The sequence below is a fragment of the Heptranchias perlo genome, chromosome 9, assembly GCF_035084215.1.
Source record: "Heptranchias perlo isolate sHepPer1 chromosome 9, sHepPer1.hap1, whole genome shotgun sequence".
Lineage (NCBI taxonomy): Eukaryota > Metazoa > Chordata > Chondrichthyes > Hexanchiformes > Hexanchidae > Heptranchias > Heptranchias perlo.
Window position 1 is genome coordinate 7,953,749 of NC_090333.1, and position 19,995 is coordinate 7,973,743.

A 19,995-nucleotide genomic window follows, 5' to 3' on the forward strand; every position below is an offset into this window, starting at 1 on the left:
GACCCTGCCCGTTCCTCTCTCCCTCAGTCCAGGAATCTGTTCCGCACCAGCTTGAGTTTGTACCGGCTGCTATCATTTCCACCTGATGCAAAACAGCATTTTAAAACATCCGAGATCTTTTTAAACATTCTGTGGAATCTTTTTAATTTTAGGAGGAAGCAAACACTCTCATTCACTCCCTCCCTATCGTTAAAAATTAACTGGGAGAAAGTGGAGCTCTGCACCAGCATCCATCCAGACATGCACAGTACTCCTTTACAGCTGATATCAGTATAACTTTGGTCTGGCGACTCTGTACCGCACTCGGCAGAGACTGGCAGCTGCAGCATATCTGCAGTCTTAGTGATGAAAGTTAAAGTAAAAGGCAAATTTACCACTGATATCAGGGAGTTCAAAGAGTGATCAACAGATGGAATAAATTCCCAGATCCGGTCGATGGGACGAAAATCCGAGGAATCATTTAAATAGCAACTGGATGCAACAATGGGGTGGGGATTTGGGAGTTTTCTGGATGGGCCGAGTGGCCTCCCTCGTAATTAACTTGTGTGTACATTAAATTTGATAACATTGTACGACTGCGTCACATTTGTCTTGAATTCCTCTGAGCATCAGTCAACTGTGATATTAACCCACTTATTTTAAGGGGATTTCGTGCCTGAGTTAAAATAGAGCAAAATACATTCAAGAAAGAACTTGCATTTATATAGCACCTTTCATGCCCTCAGGACATCTCAAGGCAATTTGCAGACAATGAATAACTTTTTGAAGTGGAGTCACTGTCTTTTTGTCGGCAAAATGCAGCCACCTATTTTGTTCACCGCCGAGGTCCAAAAAACAGAAAATGAGATAAATAACCAGTTATAAATGTGTCCTGGTCAAATTCTATCCCTCAACCAACACCAAAACAAAAACCAGATTATCTGGTCATTTATTTTATTGCTGTTTGCGCGAACTTACCGTGTGCAAATTGGCTGTCGCTTTTCCTACATTTACAACAGTGATTACGCTTCAAGAGTACTTCATTGGCTGTGAACAACAATAACAACTTGCATTTATATAGCGCCTTTAATGTTGTAAAACATCCCAGGACGCTTCACAAGAGCGATTATCAAACAAAATTTGACATTGAGCCACATAAGGAGATATTAGGACAGGTAACTAAAAGCTCGGTCAATGAGGTAGTTTTTTTGATTCGTTCGTTCGGTGTGGGCGTCGCTGGCAAGGTCAGCATTTATTGCCCATCCCTAATTGCCCTTGAGAAGGTGGTGGTGAGCCGCCTTCTTGAACCGCTGCAGTCCGTGTGGTGAAGGTACTCCCACAGTGCTGTCAGGTGGGAAGTTCCAGGATTTTGACCCAGCGATGATGACGGCACGGTGATATATTTCCAAGTCGGGATGGTGTGTGACTTGAAGGGGAACGTGCAGGTGGTGTTGTTCCCATCTGCCTGATGCCCTTGTCCTTCTAGGTGGTAGAGTTCGCGGGTTTGGGAGGTGCTGTCGATGAAGCCTTGGTGAGTTGCTGCAGTGCATCCTGTAGATGGTACATACTGCAGCCACAGTGATGAAGGGAGTGAATGTTTAGGGTGGTGGATGGGGTGGCAGTCAAACAGGTTGCTGTGTCCTGGATGGTGTCGAGCTTCTTGAGTGTTGTTGGAGCTACACTCATCCAGGCAAGTGGAGATTATTCCATCACACTCCTGACTCGTGTCTTGTAGATGGTGGAAAGGCTTTAGGGAGTCAGAAGGTGAGTCACTCGCTGGAGTGTCTTCAAGGAGGAGAGAGAGGGAGAGAGGCAAAAAGGCTGAGGGAGGGAATTCCAGAGCTTAAGGCCGAGGCAGCTGAAGGCATGGCCGCCAGTGGTGGAGCGATTAAAATCGGCGATGCGCAAGAGTCCAGAATTGGAGGAACGCAGAGTTGTCGGAGGGTTGTATAGCTGGAGGCATTTGCAGAGATAGGGAGGGGAGAGGCCATGGTGGGATTTGAAACAAGGATGATTGTAAAGGTTAGAAACGCGGCAGCCAATTCGCGCACAGTAAGATCCCGCAAACAGCAATAAAATTAATGACCAAATAATCTGGTTTACATTTCGTTGTTGGTTGAGGGATAGATTTTAAATTCGAGGTGTCGGTGGACTGGGAACCAATGTAGGTCAGCGAGCACAGGTGTGATTGGTGAATGGGAATTGGTGTGAGTTAGGATATGGGCAGCAGAGTTCTGGATGAGCTCAAGGTTTTGGAGGGTGGAAGATGAGAGGCCGGTGGGGGAGCATTGGAATAGTCAAGTCTTGAGGTATCAAAGGCATGGATGAGGATTTCAGCAGCAGATGAGCTGAGGCAGGGTCGGAGAAGGCAATGTTATGGAGGTGGATGTAGGCAGTCTTGGTGATGGAGAGGATTTGTGGTCAGAAGCTCATATCAGGGTCAAATAGGACTCCAAGTTTGCAAACGGTCTGGTTCAGCCTCAAACTGTGGTCATGGAGAGGGATGAAGCACTTTGAGACATTCTGAGGTCATGAAAGGCGGTATACAAATGCAAGTTCTTTCTTTTTCCTTTATTTGTTACTCTGTTTGCTGTTGGCCAAGATTTGGAGGAAGGGGGAGAAGAGAACGTCCCTTTAAATGTTGCATTTCAGAGTATGAAGATTGTTTCAACATTTCACGATTGCCACATCCACCAACACAGAGAGAGAGAGAGAGACTCAGGAGGTGTCATCATCAGTCACATCCGGGTGGATTTCAATAAATGATCTTGCTGCATCTGGTGGATCTTCATATCGGGCAGAGCTCAGGCGGAGAGGATGCGCTGGAGTTTGGAATTGGTGCAGGCCCTGGTCGTGCTCGTGCTGTGGGTCTGCTCCGGCTCCGGGACCGGCTGTCCATGTTCGGATCGGGCTCTGTGCGAACCCGTGACCGTGGAGCATGAGTTCGAGGTGGGTGTTCGGGGCTTGGGGGTGGGTGTTCGGGGCTTGGGGGTGGGTGTTTGGGGGCCGGGGGTGGGTGTTCGTGGGCTGGGGGTGGGTGTTCGGGGGCCGGGGGTGGGTGTTCGGGGGCTGGGGGATGGTGTTTGGGGGCCGAGGGTGGGTGTTCGTGGGTCGTGGGTGGGTGTTCGGAACAGTCTGAGGGGTGTGGGTCAGGGTGAGGGACAGGTGGAGCTATTGGGATGGGGGTAGAGTCGGGGGGGGGAATGTCCGATTATTGTTGAAATGCAAAGTGTCTCATATTATAATCCGTATGTTAAAGTGTTAATATTGGTACAGTTACAGTTTGTATAAAATAGGACGAACAGTAGTATTGAGCAGTGCAAAGATATTTTAACAAGTGCAGCTTCCATAAAATGTGTTTTTTAAATATATTTCTCCAATGTGCAGAGTCTTAAATGATGTGTGATCTAACTCCTGCAGTGTGTCTGTCTAATACCATGGTTAAGGTCACCGGTTTGTGGTTTCCACAGAATATTGAAAATCCTGGAATCTCATGTCATAAAAATGACATTTGACTTTTTCACTCATTGTAAAACTGGGACCTTGGCCACGATTAAACTGAATACAACATAACAGATCTTTAAAAAATACATTGGTTGCAAAATGACTCTGTAACTGCTGACTGTATTGATGAGGTCAGTATTTACTTCAGAGCAATGTTACTAAGTGGGCAGTGTGGCAGCAACAAGAGCACCACCAATATAACCTGCAGGCTCGATGTGTTCATTCTGCTTTTATCCCACTTCCCCCACCTTCCCACCAACAAAACATTCTTCTGACAGATGGGTGGGATAAAAGTCTCCTCTGTCTGTTGCTTCCAAGAATGAATAAATTTGAATTTATGTCGCACCTCATGTCCTCAGGATGTCCCAAAGAACTTCACATGAAATGAATCACTTTTTGAAGTGTTGTCGGCAAACTCAGCGGCAATTTTTAAAAATTTGTTCATGGGATGTGGGCGTCGCTGGCAATGCCAGCATTTATTGCCCATCCCGAATTGCCCTTGAGAAGGTGGTGGTGAGCCGCCTTCTTGAACCGCTGCAGTCCGTGTGGTGAAGGTTCTCCCACAGTGCTGTTAGGTAGGGAGTTCATGATTTTGATCCAGCGACGATGAAGGAATGGCGATATAATTCCAAGTTGGGATGGTGTGTGACTTGGAGGGGAACGTGCATGTGGTGTTGTTCCCATGTGACTGCTGCCCTTGTCCTTCTAGGTGGTAGAGGTGGCGGGTTTGGGAGGTGCTGTCGAAGAAGCCTTGGACAGTTGCGACAATGCATCCCGTGGATGGTACACACTGCAGCCACTGTGCGCCGGTGGTGAAGGGAGTGAATGTTTAGGGTGGTGGATGGGGTAGCAATCAAGCGGGCTGCATTGTCCTGGATGGTGTGGAGTTCTTGAGTGTTGTTGGAGCTGCACTCATCCAGGCAAGTGGAGAGTATTCCATCACACTCCTGACTCGTGCCTTGTAGATGGTGGAAAGGTTTTGGGAGTCAGGAGGTGAGTCAATCACCACAGAATACCCAACCTCTGACTTGCTCTTGTAGCCACCGAATTTATATGGCTGGTCCAGTTCAGTTTCTGGTCAATGGTGACCCCCAGGATGTTGATGATAATGCCGTTGAATGTCAAGGGGAGGTGGTTAGACTCTCTCTTGTTGGAGGTGGTCATTGCCTGGCACTTGTCTGGCGTGAATGTTACTTGCCACTATTCAGCCCAAACCTGGATGTTGTCCAGGTCTTGCTGCATTGGGGCTCGGACTGCTTCATTATCTGAGGGGTTGAGAATGGAACTGAACACTGTGCAATATTCAGTGAACATCCCCATTTCTGACCATATGATGGAGGGAAGATCATTGATGAAGCAGCTGAAGATGGTTGGGCCTTGGTCACTGCCCTGAGGAACTCCTGCAGCAATGTCTTGGGGCTGAGATGATTGTCCTCCAACAAGCACTACCATCTTCCTTTGTGCTAGGTATGACTCTAGCCACTGGAGAGATTTCCCCCTGATTCCCATTGACTTCAATTTTACTCGGGCTCCTTGGTGCCACACTCGGTCAAATACTGCCTTGATTTCAAGGGCTGTCACTCTCACCTCACCTCTGGAATTCAGCTCTTTTGTCCATGTTTGGACCTAGGCTGTAATGAGGTCTGGAGGCGGGAACCAAACTGAGCATCGGTGAGCAGGTTAATGGTGAGTAAATGTCGTTTGATAGCATTGTCGATGTCACCTTCCATCACTTTGCTAATGATTGAGAGTAGACTGATGGGGCAGTAATTGGCCGGATTGGATTTGTCCTGCTTTTTGTGGACAGGACGTACCTGGACAATTTTCCACATTGTTGGATAGATGCCAGTGTTGTAGTTTCACTGGAACAGTTTGGCTGGAGGCGTCGCGAGTCCTGGAGCACGAGTCTTCAGCACTACAGTCGGGATGTTGCCGGGGCCCATAACCTTTGATGTATGCAATGCACTCAGCTGTTTCTTGATATCACGTGGAGTGAATCGAATTGGCTGAAGACTGTCTTCTGTGATGGTGGGGATGTCAGGAGGAGGTTGAGATGGATCATCTACTTGGCACTTTTTGCTGAAGATGGTTGCAAATTCTTCAGCCTTGTCTTTTGCACTCACGTGTTGGACTCCGCCATCATTGAAGATGGGCATGTTTACAGAGCCTCCTCCTCCCGTTAGTTGTTCAATTGTCCACCACATTTCATGACTGGGTGTGGCAAGACTGCAGAGCTTTGATCTGAACCGTTGGTTGTTGTGGAATCTCTTATCTATGTGTATAGCATGTTGCTTCCGCTGTTTAGCATGCATGTAGTCCTGTGTTGCAGCTGCACCCAGTTGGCACCTCATTTTTAGGTACGCCTGGTGCTGCTCCTGACATGCTCTTCTGCACTCCTCAATGAATCAGGGTTGATCCCCTGGCTTTTTGATAATGGTAGAGAGTGGAATATGCCGGGCTATGAGGTTACAGATTGTGCTGGAATACAATTCTGCTGATATGTGCAGAGCAAGGTCCCACAAACAGCAAGTTGCATGAATGAACAGTTAATGTGTTTCTGCTGATGTTGGTTGAGAGATAATTGTTGGCCAGGACACCAAGAGAACTCCCTGCTCTTCAATATTGCCAGCGTTCTATTAGATCCACTTTAACATCTCATCCAAAAGACAACCCCTCCAACAATGCAGCACTCTCTCATTACTGCACAAAAGTGTCAGCTCAGATGATGCATGTTTGATAGTCTCAGTCCAACTCAAAGGGCCCAAATCACAAAACTGTGATGAACTAAACTGCAGCACTAAACAGGCAGTCTCATTTGAGAACACAGGATGGTTGGTGTGGGAAATGGAAAAATGTCACACTGGTGCAGTATGCGCTGTTTCTCTTTCTCGGGAACTATATTCTGATCTAGTCTTGCTGGTCTCATGGTAGAAATGCTTGATTTGACACCAGGTACCTTGAATGCAAAATTTTTAAAACTGGAACACTAAAATCCCTTGTATAAAGAGTTTATTTAGTTTAAGTTGTCCTTTTGAAGTGTATTGAGCACCAACACTTGGAATGGAGTATTGGGATGTGAGCTCCGTTTCCTCATGTTGTTCAGTTCCTCTCACCTGCACTATTGTGGAGATGGAAGTTCTGAGAGGTTGTTGCTCTTTAGCATATTCTTTTTTTCTGGTGGCTGCATTTAGATCGACATTGGTGGCAACCTGAGAATCAGTTCACCAGCCGTTCCTTACCCCGTAACCTGGGGAAATGATAATGGGCCAAATTTTGCTCTAACAGGGCATCTAACGGTGCTTGCCGTTACTTGGACCTGCCCTTGCACGTTTTTGAGTGGCAAGTTGCTGAAAGTGCGAACTGATAACGGGGCAGTGAGTGAAACAGGGCATTTGGGAGCTGAGTGAACAGGCCAAGAAACAGGGTAGTTCCTTAACCAATGAGATTGAAGGATTGTGAAATTAACAGTGCAAGGATTGAGAAGTGAGTGAAAGGGGAAGTGAAAAAAAGTTTTAATTTTAAAATTGACATTTTAAAAATCTCCAACAGCAATTAAATCCTGAAGGAATGAGACTCCACTCTTGTAATAGTTAATTATCAGTGCCAGAGATCTTGATTGCCGATAATGAACACATTCACCGTCGTTAAAAAGTTACTTAGACTGGAATGGAAAAGACGTAACTTTCCATGGCGAGTTCAGTTTGAATCTCCTGCACAAATACATGAACTTCACGTCGTTCAATGCATTTTAAGGTTGAGCAAGATAGCTGGATGCTGTTTTCGTGAAGCTAACAGCGGAGCAGCCCAACTCGGTCAGCAACTTGTGGTTGTTTGAGTTTAACTGCGTATCTGCCCCTCGCCTGAAGTTGCTGTACCATTTACACATAAATAAAACGAGCCCCATTCGCCTCACCGTTATTTTGTCAACAAAATCTGGGCCATTGATTGTGAAAATATCTATTTTTAAATGGCAGTTTTCTGCCCTTCATTACTGCAATTGACTGCTTTATTTTGTACTAGGTCTTTGTCTTTGATGTTGGAGGAAAGGATTGGAAGTATTATGACTGGTTTAAGGTCACGACTATTGCAGCCTTTGGACCATACGATCCTGAGCTTTTGTGTTATGCTCATGCGAATCAAGTTCGAGTTGTCCTGAGAGGTAAGTAATTTTATCACAGAAAAAACAAATGTCCTTCTGTCTTCCAATGCAAGCTGTATTATTGAAAACCACATAAAAGGACATTCAGTGCACAGCCTTGAATTGCTATTTTTGACATTACAGTGCTGAAATTCCCCTCCAGCTCCGGTACAGCTCTCGCAAATTATTCTACATTCCATCTATTGCATGTGAAAAATCTTATATCCACACACACCTCCTGTCAACAAAACCTTACTTTCTGTTCTCAAGTTTTTCACACTTTTGTTGCAACTTTTTCCATTTATAAATTCCTCTGTCCACATTTATAATGGGAACTGTCTCCGTAAACTTGATGCACTGTAATTACATCCTCCCCACCAGTGGTGGCACTGTAGCACCTCTGTTTTGCATCTTTCAGCTCAAATTGCCATTTAAATAAAAATTACAATTGATCAAAGTATTATATTAAATATCAGGACAAAATTCATGATTTCACAATGGGGACTGAGTTACATCTGAACACCCTGGTTGAATTATCCCCCACACTCCAATCCTGCTTCGTCTGAATACTACACAAGTCAGGACTCTCTTTGTCCATTGCCATGGGAGATTGACTGGTGATGTATTTTTATTCTACTTTTCACCTCCCAAACTTGCTGGATTCGTGAGCACTGAGTGGGAGTCTTCTGATCTAGGAGTAGGGGAGGGGGAGAATTCTGAGGAGGGAGATTGTGGGATCCAGCAAGGACTCAGGAGATGGTCAGGGATTGCTGGGATCTGGCAGTATTGGGGAGATCGGGGAATGGAGGGTCTAACATGTCTTGTTGGGGAGGAGGGTGGTCTAATGGAATGCGACCAAACTGCTATTGACATCTTTGGAAGCATCAGTCCCTCACCCCTCACATGTTCCTGCAAGTTAGGTGCCCGAACCACCGCTTCCCTCATCGTCGCCCTATTCCGATCTTCTGTACTTGCCTGGAGCATTTCAGCAGAAATGCTTGGTTAAGAAAGCCGTAAAAAGCACAAACAAATCATTGGGATTCATTTCTGGAGGAAAATAATTCACAGCAGAGAAGTTATGTTAATCATGTATAGGTCCTTGGTTAGAAAACACTGAGAGTACTGTGCACAGTTCTGGTCTCCATACTACAAAAAGATACAGAAGTACTGGAGAAAGTGCAAAAAGGATTTACAAGGATGATATCAGAACTGAGAGAGTATAACTATCAGGAAAGACTGAACAGGCTGGGGCTCTTTTCTCTAGAAAAGGGAAGACTGAGTGGTGATCTGATAGAGGTCTTTAAAATTATGAATTGGCAAGATGTAACGAGTGCCACAGGAATCAGTGTCCTCGTACATGAATCACAAAAAGTTAGTATGCAGGTACAGCAAGTGATTAGGAAGGCAAATGGAATATTGTCATTTATTGCAAGGGGAATGGAATATAAAAGTAGAGATGTTTTGCTGCAGTTGTACAGGGCATTGGTGAGACCACATCTCAAATACTGTGTGCAGTTTTGGTCTTCTTATTTAAGAAAGGAAATAATTGCTTGGAGGTAGTTCAGAGAAGGTTCACTCGACTGATTCCTCAGATGAGGGGGTTATCTTTTGAGGAAAGGTTGGATAAGTTGGGCCTGCATACACTGGAATTTAGAAGAACGAGAGGTTATCTTATTGAAACATATGAGATCCTGAGGGGACTAGAAGGGTAGATGATGAGAGGAGGTTTCCCTTTGTGGGAGATACTAGAACTAGGGGCCACCAGTTTAAAAATAATGGGTCTCCCATTTAAGACGGAGGTGTGGAGGAATTTTTTCTCTCAGAGGGTCGTGAGTCTGTCGAACTCCCTTGCCAGGGAGTGGTGGAGGCAGGGTCATTGAATATTTCTAAGGCTGAGTTAGATAGACTCCTGATTAACAAGGGAGTCAAAGGTTATAGTCGGTAGACAGGTAAGTGGGGTTGAGGTCACAATCAGATCAATCATGATCTTACCAAATAGCAGAGCAGGCTCGAGGAGCCGAATGGCCTACCCCAGCTCTCGTATGTTCATATTTTCATAATTTTCCATTTGTGGGCAAGTCGAAAACTAGAGGTCATCCAAAACTATAAGATAGTCACAAATAAATCCAATAGGGAATTCAGGAAAAACTTCTTTCGTCAGTGAGTGGTAAGAATGTGGAACTTGCAACCACATGGAGTGGCTGATGCAAATGACATAGATGCATTTAAGGGGAAGCTGCAGAAGTATATGAGGGAGAAGGATATGTCCAGGCTTTGGAGACAGGCTGAGGCCTTCAAATAAAAACTGTTCACACCATCACTTGATGGCCGTCGTGTGGAACTATATAACCACAGGCCACATTATAGGCAAAATCCAATTACAAAGGTGACAGGACAGGCGTCACCAGATGTGAACACAATTAAAATAGAAAAACAAAAGATACTGTTGACAAAGAATTTTTGAACAGAAAGATGACAGGACATACTGTTTTTAATAACCTATAAATAGATAGGTGGAACTTTTATTCCCTGGCATAGCAGCAGTCTGCCACTGATGCCAGGATTTAGAATGAAGAATGCAGTTTAATGAAAGCCCGACCCAATTGTGTCCAGAGCCCAGCACACACACTCCATTCTTCCGACTCTGGGCCGCTGAGATTTCTCCTCTTCCTCCATCAATGGCAGAACCTTCAGCTGTTACCCTCTTGAACTCCAGATTCTTCTTCTTCAACCTCTTTGTCTTGCTATTTCTCTTCCTATCTTCGAAAGCCTCATCAAAACCGACCTGTTTGACTGCGCCTTTGGTCTCTTCCCTCACGTGTCAGCATGGCTCAGCTTTAGCACTGTGTCTCTCCTCCTGGGTCAGAAGGTTTTGGGTTTACTCCAGGACTTGACACATAAGTGCAGTACTGAGGGAATGCTGCATTGCCAGAGGTGCTGTTGTAAACAATTTTACAACACCAAGTGAAAATTGGAACCAAGTCCAACGATTTTATTTGAAAATCACAAGCTTTCGGAGGCTTCCTCCTTCCTCAGGTGAATGTTTCAGAGGTGCTGTGATTCAGATGAGACCTTAAACAAGGGCTCCACCTGCCTATTCTGTTGGATGTAAAAGATCCCATTGGCACAATTCAAAGAACAGGGAGTTCTCCTGGTGTCCTGGACAACATTCATCCCTCAACCTACATCACCAAATCAGATGAACTGGCCATTTATCTAATTTCCTATTTGTGGGGCCTCTCTGGGTACAAATTAGCGACCACATCTGCTTACAAAGCAACAGTGATTATGCTTCAAAAATAATTAATTGGCGATGAAGCATTTAAGGACATCCTGAGGATGTGTCAGGCACTATGTAAATACAAATTCGAGCTAAATTTTCCTCTACTACTTCCTACCTGATGTTGGCAATTCTGTCCTGCAAAGTGTCTTGGGACACAATGTTGTGCGAATGATGCTCTATAATTGGAAGTTGTTTCTTCACCCTTCACCAGGAGTTTTTTCACTATGGAACACTGTATACAAACAACGCCGAGAAAAGTGGGTCGATAAGCAATTGCAGTTGGCAAAAAGACAATTTATGGATGGAATCAATTTGGATGTGAACATTGCTGATAAAAAACCATCTATAGGTTATTTCAAGATCCCTCAACTGGTTTCCGAAACCATGGATGTGTTCCACCGTGAAATACCTGGGTCTCAGGTAAAGAAGCCATTTTTTAAATTAAATGGGGATAAGCAATTTACTTTCTACTTAATCATAAAGGAAGATTGATATTTTTCTGGATAAGTGAATTGAAATCATGATTTTTCGCTGCTGTTTATCAGTGCATCATCTTGTTACAAAGCTGCTTTGACAATTGCTGAGGTTAGAAATTTTAGATTGAATCAGTTTAAGCTGGATATACAGCAAACTTGATGCTGCATCACTTGTAGCCCAGAATGATACAAGTGACTTGAGTTCCAGCTTCCATGGATGGCATAGTTCGAACTGTAATTTTCACATAGGTTCTCAGAAGGTTCCAGCACAGTAGGAGGCCGTTCGGCCCAGCGTGCCTGTGTTGGCTCTTTGAAAGAGCTATCCAATTAATCCCACTCCCCTGTTCATAAGAACATAAGAACATAGCCCTGGAATTTTTTCCCCTTCAAGTATTTATCCAATTCCCTTTTGAAAGTTACTGTTGAATCTGCTTCCACCACCATTTCTGGTTTTATATTCCAGATCATAACAACTCTCTGTGTAAAAAAAATTCTCCTCATCTCCCCTCTCATTCTTTTGCCAATCTCCTGAAAGCTGTGTCCTCTGGCTATCAACCCTCCTGCCACTGGGAACATTTTCTCCTTATTTACTCCGTCAAAACACTTCTTCAAAGGAAGAAATGTTTGTCTTAATGTCAAGCCCTATAACACCCTTCAGAAATGTCCCACAGTTTATATCTAATGAGTTACTTTGAAATAAAGGGACCATTAAGTAGGCAAAAAAGGAAATCACTCGCTGCATTTTTATTGGGTAAAGTTTGAAGCAGACTTTTACTGCTGAGAAGTTTGCACATAACGGACTTTGCTAACTCAGATTACAGTGATTTAATTCTTGACCTTCGGCTCCCGAATGCCTTCTTGTTCAGGCAGTGACTACATGAGCCATGCAAATCCTGGTTCGTGCTGAGTTATCTGATTTCAGCTGGGATGTTGGAGGGCACAATTTACCCCGAGTGCCACTGGGTCGGGGAAGGTCAAATGAACCATCTGATCATTATCTGGAAACCTCCCACTGGAAGTGTGACCGTGCAGATGGCCACCAATTGGGTTAGTCCCCCCACCCATGTTAAAATTGCCTGCCAGCACTCAATGTCTGGCCTCGCGTAAAAGAACTTTGGCCACTTTGACTCGGTATTGGAGTGTGGCTGGCCCTTTTGGGACTACAATTTGGTTACAACTTAATGCCTTTTGGAGAGGAGGAGAGAAAACTGACAGAAAATTGGAGGAAGAAGGTGAGTGAGCAGTGGGGAATTGAACCTGATTAATATTTGATAACCGAGGATCCTATTAATTCTAACTCACAATTTGCCCCAACTTTATCCTGTTCCTTTTTATACATTCATGAACACTGTCGAACTCCTAACCTGTTAAATTCACAGTTCCCATGGACCATGTGCGAGTGCATATAAAAACCATATAACTACTAGTGATATCCAACATAAGGTATGAGATGAAACTAACTTCTTCTTGTTACTCTTTGGCCCTTAGGTCACATTTAACGTGCCTTGGTCTCCAGACTGCATTGATGGCCGATGCTATGACTTTTTGAGAATTGCAAATTCCTGTGACTTTTTATTTGTGATGTCCTATGATATGCAGAGTCAAATGTGGGACAATTGCTTTGCAAAGGCAAATGCTCCCTATTACCAGACTTTATCAGGTATGTACAATAAGACCATCTGGTTCAGGGTCTACCTGCCCGATATCAATGTGAATCTAAGACCCTCATTATTATTTTCCCCATTTAGGTTACTCCGCTTATATCAATCTGGGAATTGATTCCAGAAAGCTCGTGTTGGGAGTTCCATGGTATGGTTATGACTATCCTTGCACACAGTTTTTTGAGGTAAGGTTTTGTCATTATCTGGCTTTCAGTAATCCGAATTATTTAGAATAGACTATTGTAAACCATTACAAAAGAGCCAGAGGTGATCTGGGGAAACATTTTTTTTACGCAGCGAGTTGTTATGATCTGGAATGCACTGCCTGAAAGGGTGGTGGAAGCAGATTTAATATTCACTTTCAAAAGGGAATTGGATAAATACTTGAGGGGAAAAATTTACAGGGCGATGGGGAAAGAGCAGAGGAATGGGACTAATTGGATAGTTCTTGTGACGAGCCAGCACAGGCATGATGGGCCGAATGACCTCCTCCCTTGCTGTACTTACTATGATACTATGATGTTATGATTGTCTTGTTGCTGTGCAAAATATCCCATTGATTCACTGTTCTGGAGAAATTATTTGTTTGCAGTGCTTGCTCTCTGGGCTTACCTTATCTGTGCTATTTAACATTTTATTCCACTGAGGCCTCCCCTTAACTGCATTCTTCTCGGCTGTAAATCTTAAGCTTCTCTAATCTTTTCTCAAAGCTCATCCTTTTAACACAAGGGATCATAAGAACATAGGAACAGGAGGAGGCCATTCAGCCTCTCAAGCTGTTCCGCCATTCAATTAGATCATGTCTGATCTGTATCTTCATTCCATCTACACACCTTGGTTCCATAACCCTTAATACCCTTCCCTAACAAAAATCTATCAATTTCAGTTTTGAAGTTTTCAATTGACCGAGCCTCAACAGCTTTTTGGGGGAGAGAATTCCAGATTTCCACGGCCCTTTTCGTGAAGAAGTGCTTCCTGACATCACCCCTGAACAGCCTTGCTCTAATTTTCAGGTTATGTCCCCTTGTTCTGGACTCTCCCACCAGAGGATATACTTTCTCTCTATCTACCCTATCAACTGCTTTGATCATCTTAAACACGTCAATTACATCACTCCGTAATTTTCTATATTCAGTCTTGTTGCTGTCTATTTGAAATTACAACCTTGTCCTTGTCTATAAATGTACTATTTAATTTTATATATTTCAGTGAGAGACCCTCCTGTCCAAATTTTAAAACTTATTTTTCTCCAATTGTTCCTCTTTACACTTAGAGATCAGTCATGTTGTTACTGCATTTTTGAAGTTCCCAAAGTAACTATATTTTCATCCTTTTGTATTTTCAGACTGGTAGGTGTGTATTGGAAAAGATTCCTTTCCGAGGTGCCCCTTGCAGTAATGCAGCTGGACGTCAGGTCCCATACAAAGAGATCGTACAGCATGTGCACAAATCAATTACTGGCAGATATTGGGATGATGAGCAGAAAGTCCCGTCTTATATCTACATGGTAAGACTGTCAATCAAAACACAATGGAGAGTTGTGCATTGTCCATTCTTTGCAGAATGCAAACCTTGCAGTATTTCATGATTCAATATTCCCTGTGTACAGGATTCAGCACAGTTCAGAATGTACAGTTTATACAGTAGAAAATGTGTGTAGTTGGAGAATAGCCAAGAAAATGGGAGTTGACAGACAAAGCACCAAACCCAGTTCCGTTTGTTAAGACATTGTGTATGACCAGTTGCAAAAAATGAGATGAGCTGTGGTCTTTTCAAATCGATCACTTTGCACAACCCATATTGACCCTCCTGTGAAAATTAGCGATTGTTTGGTTTGTGAAATGTGTGCCCCTGTCTCCCATTTGATGATCAATTTAGCACAAAAGATTGACGGTAGCGTGCCCTGTACATAAGAAAACTGCACAGTAGCAAATACCACACACTCTCGACCTACTGCGTTCTAATGTCCTTCAGGAAAGGAAACCTGCCGTCCTTACCCGGTCTGGCCTATATGTGACTCCAGACCCACAGCAATGTGGTTGATTCTTAATTGCCCTCTGAAATGGCCTCGCAAACCACTCAGTTGTAAAATCCAGATACGAAAAGTCATAATGAGAATAAAACCGGATGGACCACCCGGCATCGGACCACTGGGCACCGGACACGACAACGGCAAACCAAGCCCAGTCGACCCTGCAAAGTCCTCCTCACTCACATCTGGGGACTTGTGCCAAAATTGGGAGCGCTGTCCCACAGACTAGTCAAGCAACAGCCTGACACAGCCATACGCACATATCTTTCAACCAACTTCCCAGACTCTTCCATCACCATCCCTGGGTATGTCCTGTCTTCATCAATGACCTTCCCTCCATCATAAGGTCAGAAATGGGGATGTTCGCTGATGATTGCACAGTGTTCAGTTCCATTCGCAACCCCTCAAATAATGAAGCAGTCTGATCCCGCACGCAGCAAGACCTGGACAACATCCAGGCTTGGGCTCATAAGTGGCAAGTAACATTCGCGCCAGATAAGTGACAGGCAATGCCCATCTCCAACAAGAGAGGGTCCAACCACCTCCCCTTGACATTCAACGGCATTACCATCACCAAATCCCCCACCATCAACATCCTGGGGGTCACCATTGACCAGAAACTTAACTGGACCAGCCATATAAATACTGTGGCTACGAGAGCAGGTCAGAGGCTGGGTATTCTGTGGCGAGTGACTCACCTCCTGACTCTCCAAAGCCTTTCCACCATCTACAAGGCACAAGTCAGGAGTGTGATGGAATACTCTCCACTTGCTTGGATGAGTGCAGCTCCAACAACACTCAGGAAGCTCGACACCATCCAAGATAAAGCAGCCGCTTGATTGGTTCCACCACCCTAAACATTCACTCCCTTCACCACCGGCGCACAGTGGCTGCAGTGCGTACTATCCACAGGATGCACTGCAGCCACTCGCCAAGGCTTCTTCGACAGCACCTCCCAAACCCGCGACCTCTACCATCTAGAAGGACAAGAGCAGCAGGCACATGGAAACAACACCACCTGTATGTTCCCTTCCAAGTCACATACCATCCCGACTTGGAAATATATCGCCGTTCCTTCATCGTCGCTGGGTCAAAATCCTGGAACTCCCTTCCTAACAACACTGTGGGAGAACCGTCACCACACGGACTGCAGCAGTTCAAGAAGGCGGCTCACCACCACCTTCTCAAGGGCAATGAGGGATGGGCAATAAATGCCGGCCTCACCAGCGACGCCCACATCCCATGAACGAATATAAAAAAATACCTAGTCACATGTCTAATTGACGTTGGCCAAGTTTGCTGAGATACTTGATGCACTGCAGTCAAACGCTGTGATGCTTGAGCTTTCAGCAGTAACATTGAAATCATGTTTTCCACCTTTCGATTGCAATATTTTGTTACTTTGAGCAATTTGAAAAGATTATTTTGAAATGATAGAATGTTCCACATTGAGTTAAATCAGACCTTGGATAATTCGATTTATTTTTTTAAATCATTTTCTCTGGAGGCCCATGCTAACTCTGACTTGCAAGTCATCTATCTCTTTCTATTTCCCCCAAATCATTTTTTTCCCAATCAAACACCATAATCTTTTGACTTGTTGCATCCGAATTGACATCTGGGCTGTTCATGTGGATTTTTCTAAGTTGCTGTACTGAGGGAGTGCTGCACTGTCGGAGGTGCCGTCCTTCAGATGACACGTTAAACTGAGGTCCCATCTGTGCTTTCAATGTGTGCCTTATGTTCATATGTTGCACAGCATCCAGATGATTTAATTGGTTTGGGTGTTAAAAAAGATAGACTTGGAGCTGCTCCTGCTCCGTTCCCGTTACTTGTGTGGACGTGCAGCGGAAAACCGCGTTTGTGCACGGAAATGGAGTTTCTGCCGATGGTCAGGGGACGGAGTAGGAGAAGCCCTGAGGAAATTGCCGGCCGTAGCCGTAAGTCCCTAATTTTTGAGATTGTTTTGCTCATTTGTCATTGTGCATTTTCTCATCGTACATTTCAGTCCATTCTGTCTTCTGCTGATGAAGATTTTCAGCATAGTGTCTCGAACTGAGCATTGACCCAAACCCCTCGCTCCTATCTGTGTAACTCTTTATTTTTTTATGGCAGGTTAATAATACATTTCATGAGGTCTGGTATGACGATCCACAGAGCATTTCAATCAAGTCAGCGATCATGAAGAAATTGAGACTCCGTGGCATAGGCATGTGGAATGGAAATATGCTGAACTACAGTGATGATCATTTCATAGTAAAGCAAACTGAAGACATGTGGAATGCTCTTTGCCCTTTGTGAGGAAAACGGCGACGTTGAACCATCTCATCTTAACAGAATGTAATCATTTAATTTTGCAAGTATACTCAGCAAAAAGTGAGCTGGCTTCCAACATTAGAAATTAAAGATAATGCAGATCTAGGGAACAGATTTAACATTTTGTCGAGCTCACGAATTTCTATTCAATGAAAAGAAAATGTACGAATACAATTTGTACTCCAAGATCTGGTCACTTCAGGCATCTCAAGTTGTTTACAAAATGCATCAAATCTGTATTGACTTTCATAATGCTTAATGATAGTGCAGGTTAAAACATCTCGCCGCTAATTATTTACAATTTAGAAAACAAGTCAGCTTTCCCGTTGGGTAATAATCCAATTCTGATATGCACACGCGTGTTGTCTGTTTTATGCACATCTTAATTCTTGACAATGATTTTGATGATTTTATTTTGATTGGTTATCATTTTGAACCAAGATAACTTTAATTTTCAACTTTCCTCCATTAAGGGGGGGTGAACGGACCAGATAATAGTATCCTGTGTACTGCTAGTATTTTTATTTAATTGTAATATTACAAGACAATGTAACTATTTGAATTTTATTCCACCTGAGTGCTTTACAATTGTCTATTCTTGAAAGGCAATTTAAATTTTTACGGGAACACGTATTTCACAAAATAAAATGTGATGTTTCCAAAGTAAGTGTTTTAGTTGTGTTGCTCCAGGAAAGTGGGGTTTGTGTAAATATAAAACAGTTGTGGTACCGGTTAAAAAAATTCCCCTCAAGTCTAATCTTGGCACATATATTTAGTAGTCCTTAGTTAATCACTTGCCCTCCTCGTTGCCAACATGTGAAACTCAGTGTTGGGGGGAGGGAGGTCTGTGTCCCATTTTATCTTTATTTACTTTGTAATATTACCCAGCAAGAATTGTCCTGGTCTTTATTCCTGACACAGTTTTCTTCATTCACAATATTGTTTGACGAACTCTGTGCGTGAGATTATGGTCTAACCATCTCATAGATGAAAATGATGAGACAAAGAAGGCAATAAAATTGGTGCTGTCATTAAATAATACGTAAGTAAGACCATACTTGATCTTTAATATCTTTAACTGATTTCTCGAGGTAAAGTGATCGTTTCGTCGAACAGGAAGCAAAGTTGTCAGAATGGGGGACGGCGAATCAGTCCACTGATCTAATCTTTCCATGTTAGCAGACTGGAGCCCGCTGGCAATTGTACCAATGGGCACAGGAACCAGTTTAGAGCAGGCACTGAATTGGCAATGCAGAGAGCTGTCAGGGAGATCACACTGCTCAATAGGACCCGTGAGCATCATTAAAGCTGAAAGAGCTGGAAACATTACTTCATCTTATCAAGTTAATCATGGGCTGGGTGAGAAAAGGAAACTTTCTTTTTTTCTTTTCCCTTTTTTTCTTGAGAATGATAAGGCAAGTTCTTTCCTTTCTTTCCTTTCCTCTTTTTTCTTTTTCGATCTTTTCTCTTTTTCTTTTCTGTTCTCTTTTTTCTTTTCTTTCTTCTAGTTTCCGTTATCCTGTGCTCTCGAGCATTTCCAGCTGTTTCAATAGGATTTGTACGTTTGCTTTAAAACAAAAGCATTGAAGCAATTCCGACCCAAAATGGAATAAGACTCTTAGTTAATGGTGTAGAAAGACCTCTGAACCAGCAAGTTCCAAGTCCAAGTGATGAGTGGCCTTTCCACTCCTAAAGGGATATTGGTGACAGATTTACATTTCAGTAACCTCTTCACATTCCTGCAAACCCGTTAACTTGCCTATTCTGCATTACTTATCAGGTAACAAGCAATAAAGACTTCAGATCTTGAATTTCTTCTTTTACTTACTTTAGGATAAATGTTCGTATCATTTTAGAGTGGTGAATTGCACAAATAGAGTCATTTCTTTTCTACAAATGTATTTATTTGAGAAAATAGCGCAATATATATATGTGAGAATACTGAGAAAATCCGACTTCTGAGAAAGAGGAAAGGATATCACACCACGGTTTCCCGAATTTCCCTCTGTCGACGAGGGTTGGGCAGGTTGCTGAGGCCTAAGCAAGGTACATTCTTGGGGTCTGGGCAGAGGGAGAGTTGCCCACTACCGGGGCCCTGACCCTCCAAAAGAGGCTTCATCAGGTCTTCAGCTGCTGCCCAGGGATAACCACCACCCCTCTCCTGGTGACCTCTGTGGTCAGCAGTGCTAGGTGGGTTGCATTACCAGTGGCAGTGCGGCCAAGGATCTGCTGGAGGCCTTCCCTGATGTGATGGGAGGTTGGGAGGGTGGGAATATCCAGGTCGCTGGGAATGCTGCAGTCGGCATCATCGCAAGATATTCCTTGATTCATTATTGTGCAACTCACTGCAGGCATACTTTGAAAGTTGCTGCAACAAAATATAGTTCAGAATTTGTTAATATGTGACAGTGGAATTCCCTAATATAGAATCATAGAAATTTACGGTACAGAAGGAGGCCATTCGGCCCATCATGTCTGTGCCGACCAATAAAGAGCCATCTCGCCTGATCCCACTTTCCAGTTCCTGGTCCATAGCCCTGTAGGTTGTGGCATTTCAAGTGCATATCCAAGTACCCTTTAAATGCAATGAGGGTTTCTGCCTCTAC

General features: G+C 43.8%; 1 protein-coding gene across 1 annotated transcript; it reads left to right on the forward strand.

Moving 5' to 3' along the window:
• Window positions 1-2,796: 2,796 nt before the first annotated feature.
• On the forward strand, window positions 2,797-17,602 carry LOC137325650 (di-N-acetylchitobiase-like). The gene is made up of 8 exons (XM_067990915.1): window positions 2,797-2,928; window positions 6,675-6,857; window positions 7,504-7,642; window positions 11,116-11,324; window positions 12,869-13,040; window positions 13,129-13,226; window positions 14,387-14,548; window positions 17,189-17,602. The coding sequence occupies exons 1-8, from the start codon at window positions 2,797-2,799 to the stop codon at window positions 17,372-17,374; spliced, it is 1,281 nt and encodes a 426-aa protein (XP_067847016.1). The 3' UTR covers window positions 17,375-17,602.
• The last annotated feature ends 2,393 nt before the right edge of the window (window positions 17,603-19,995 follow it).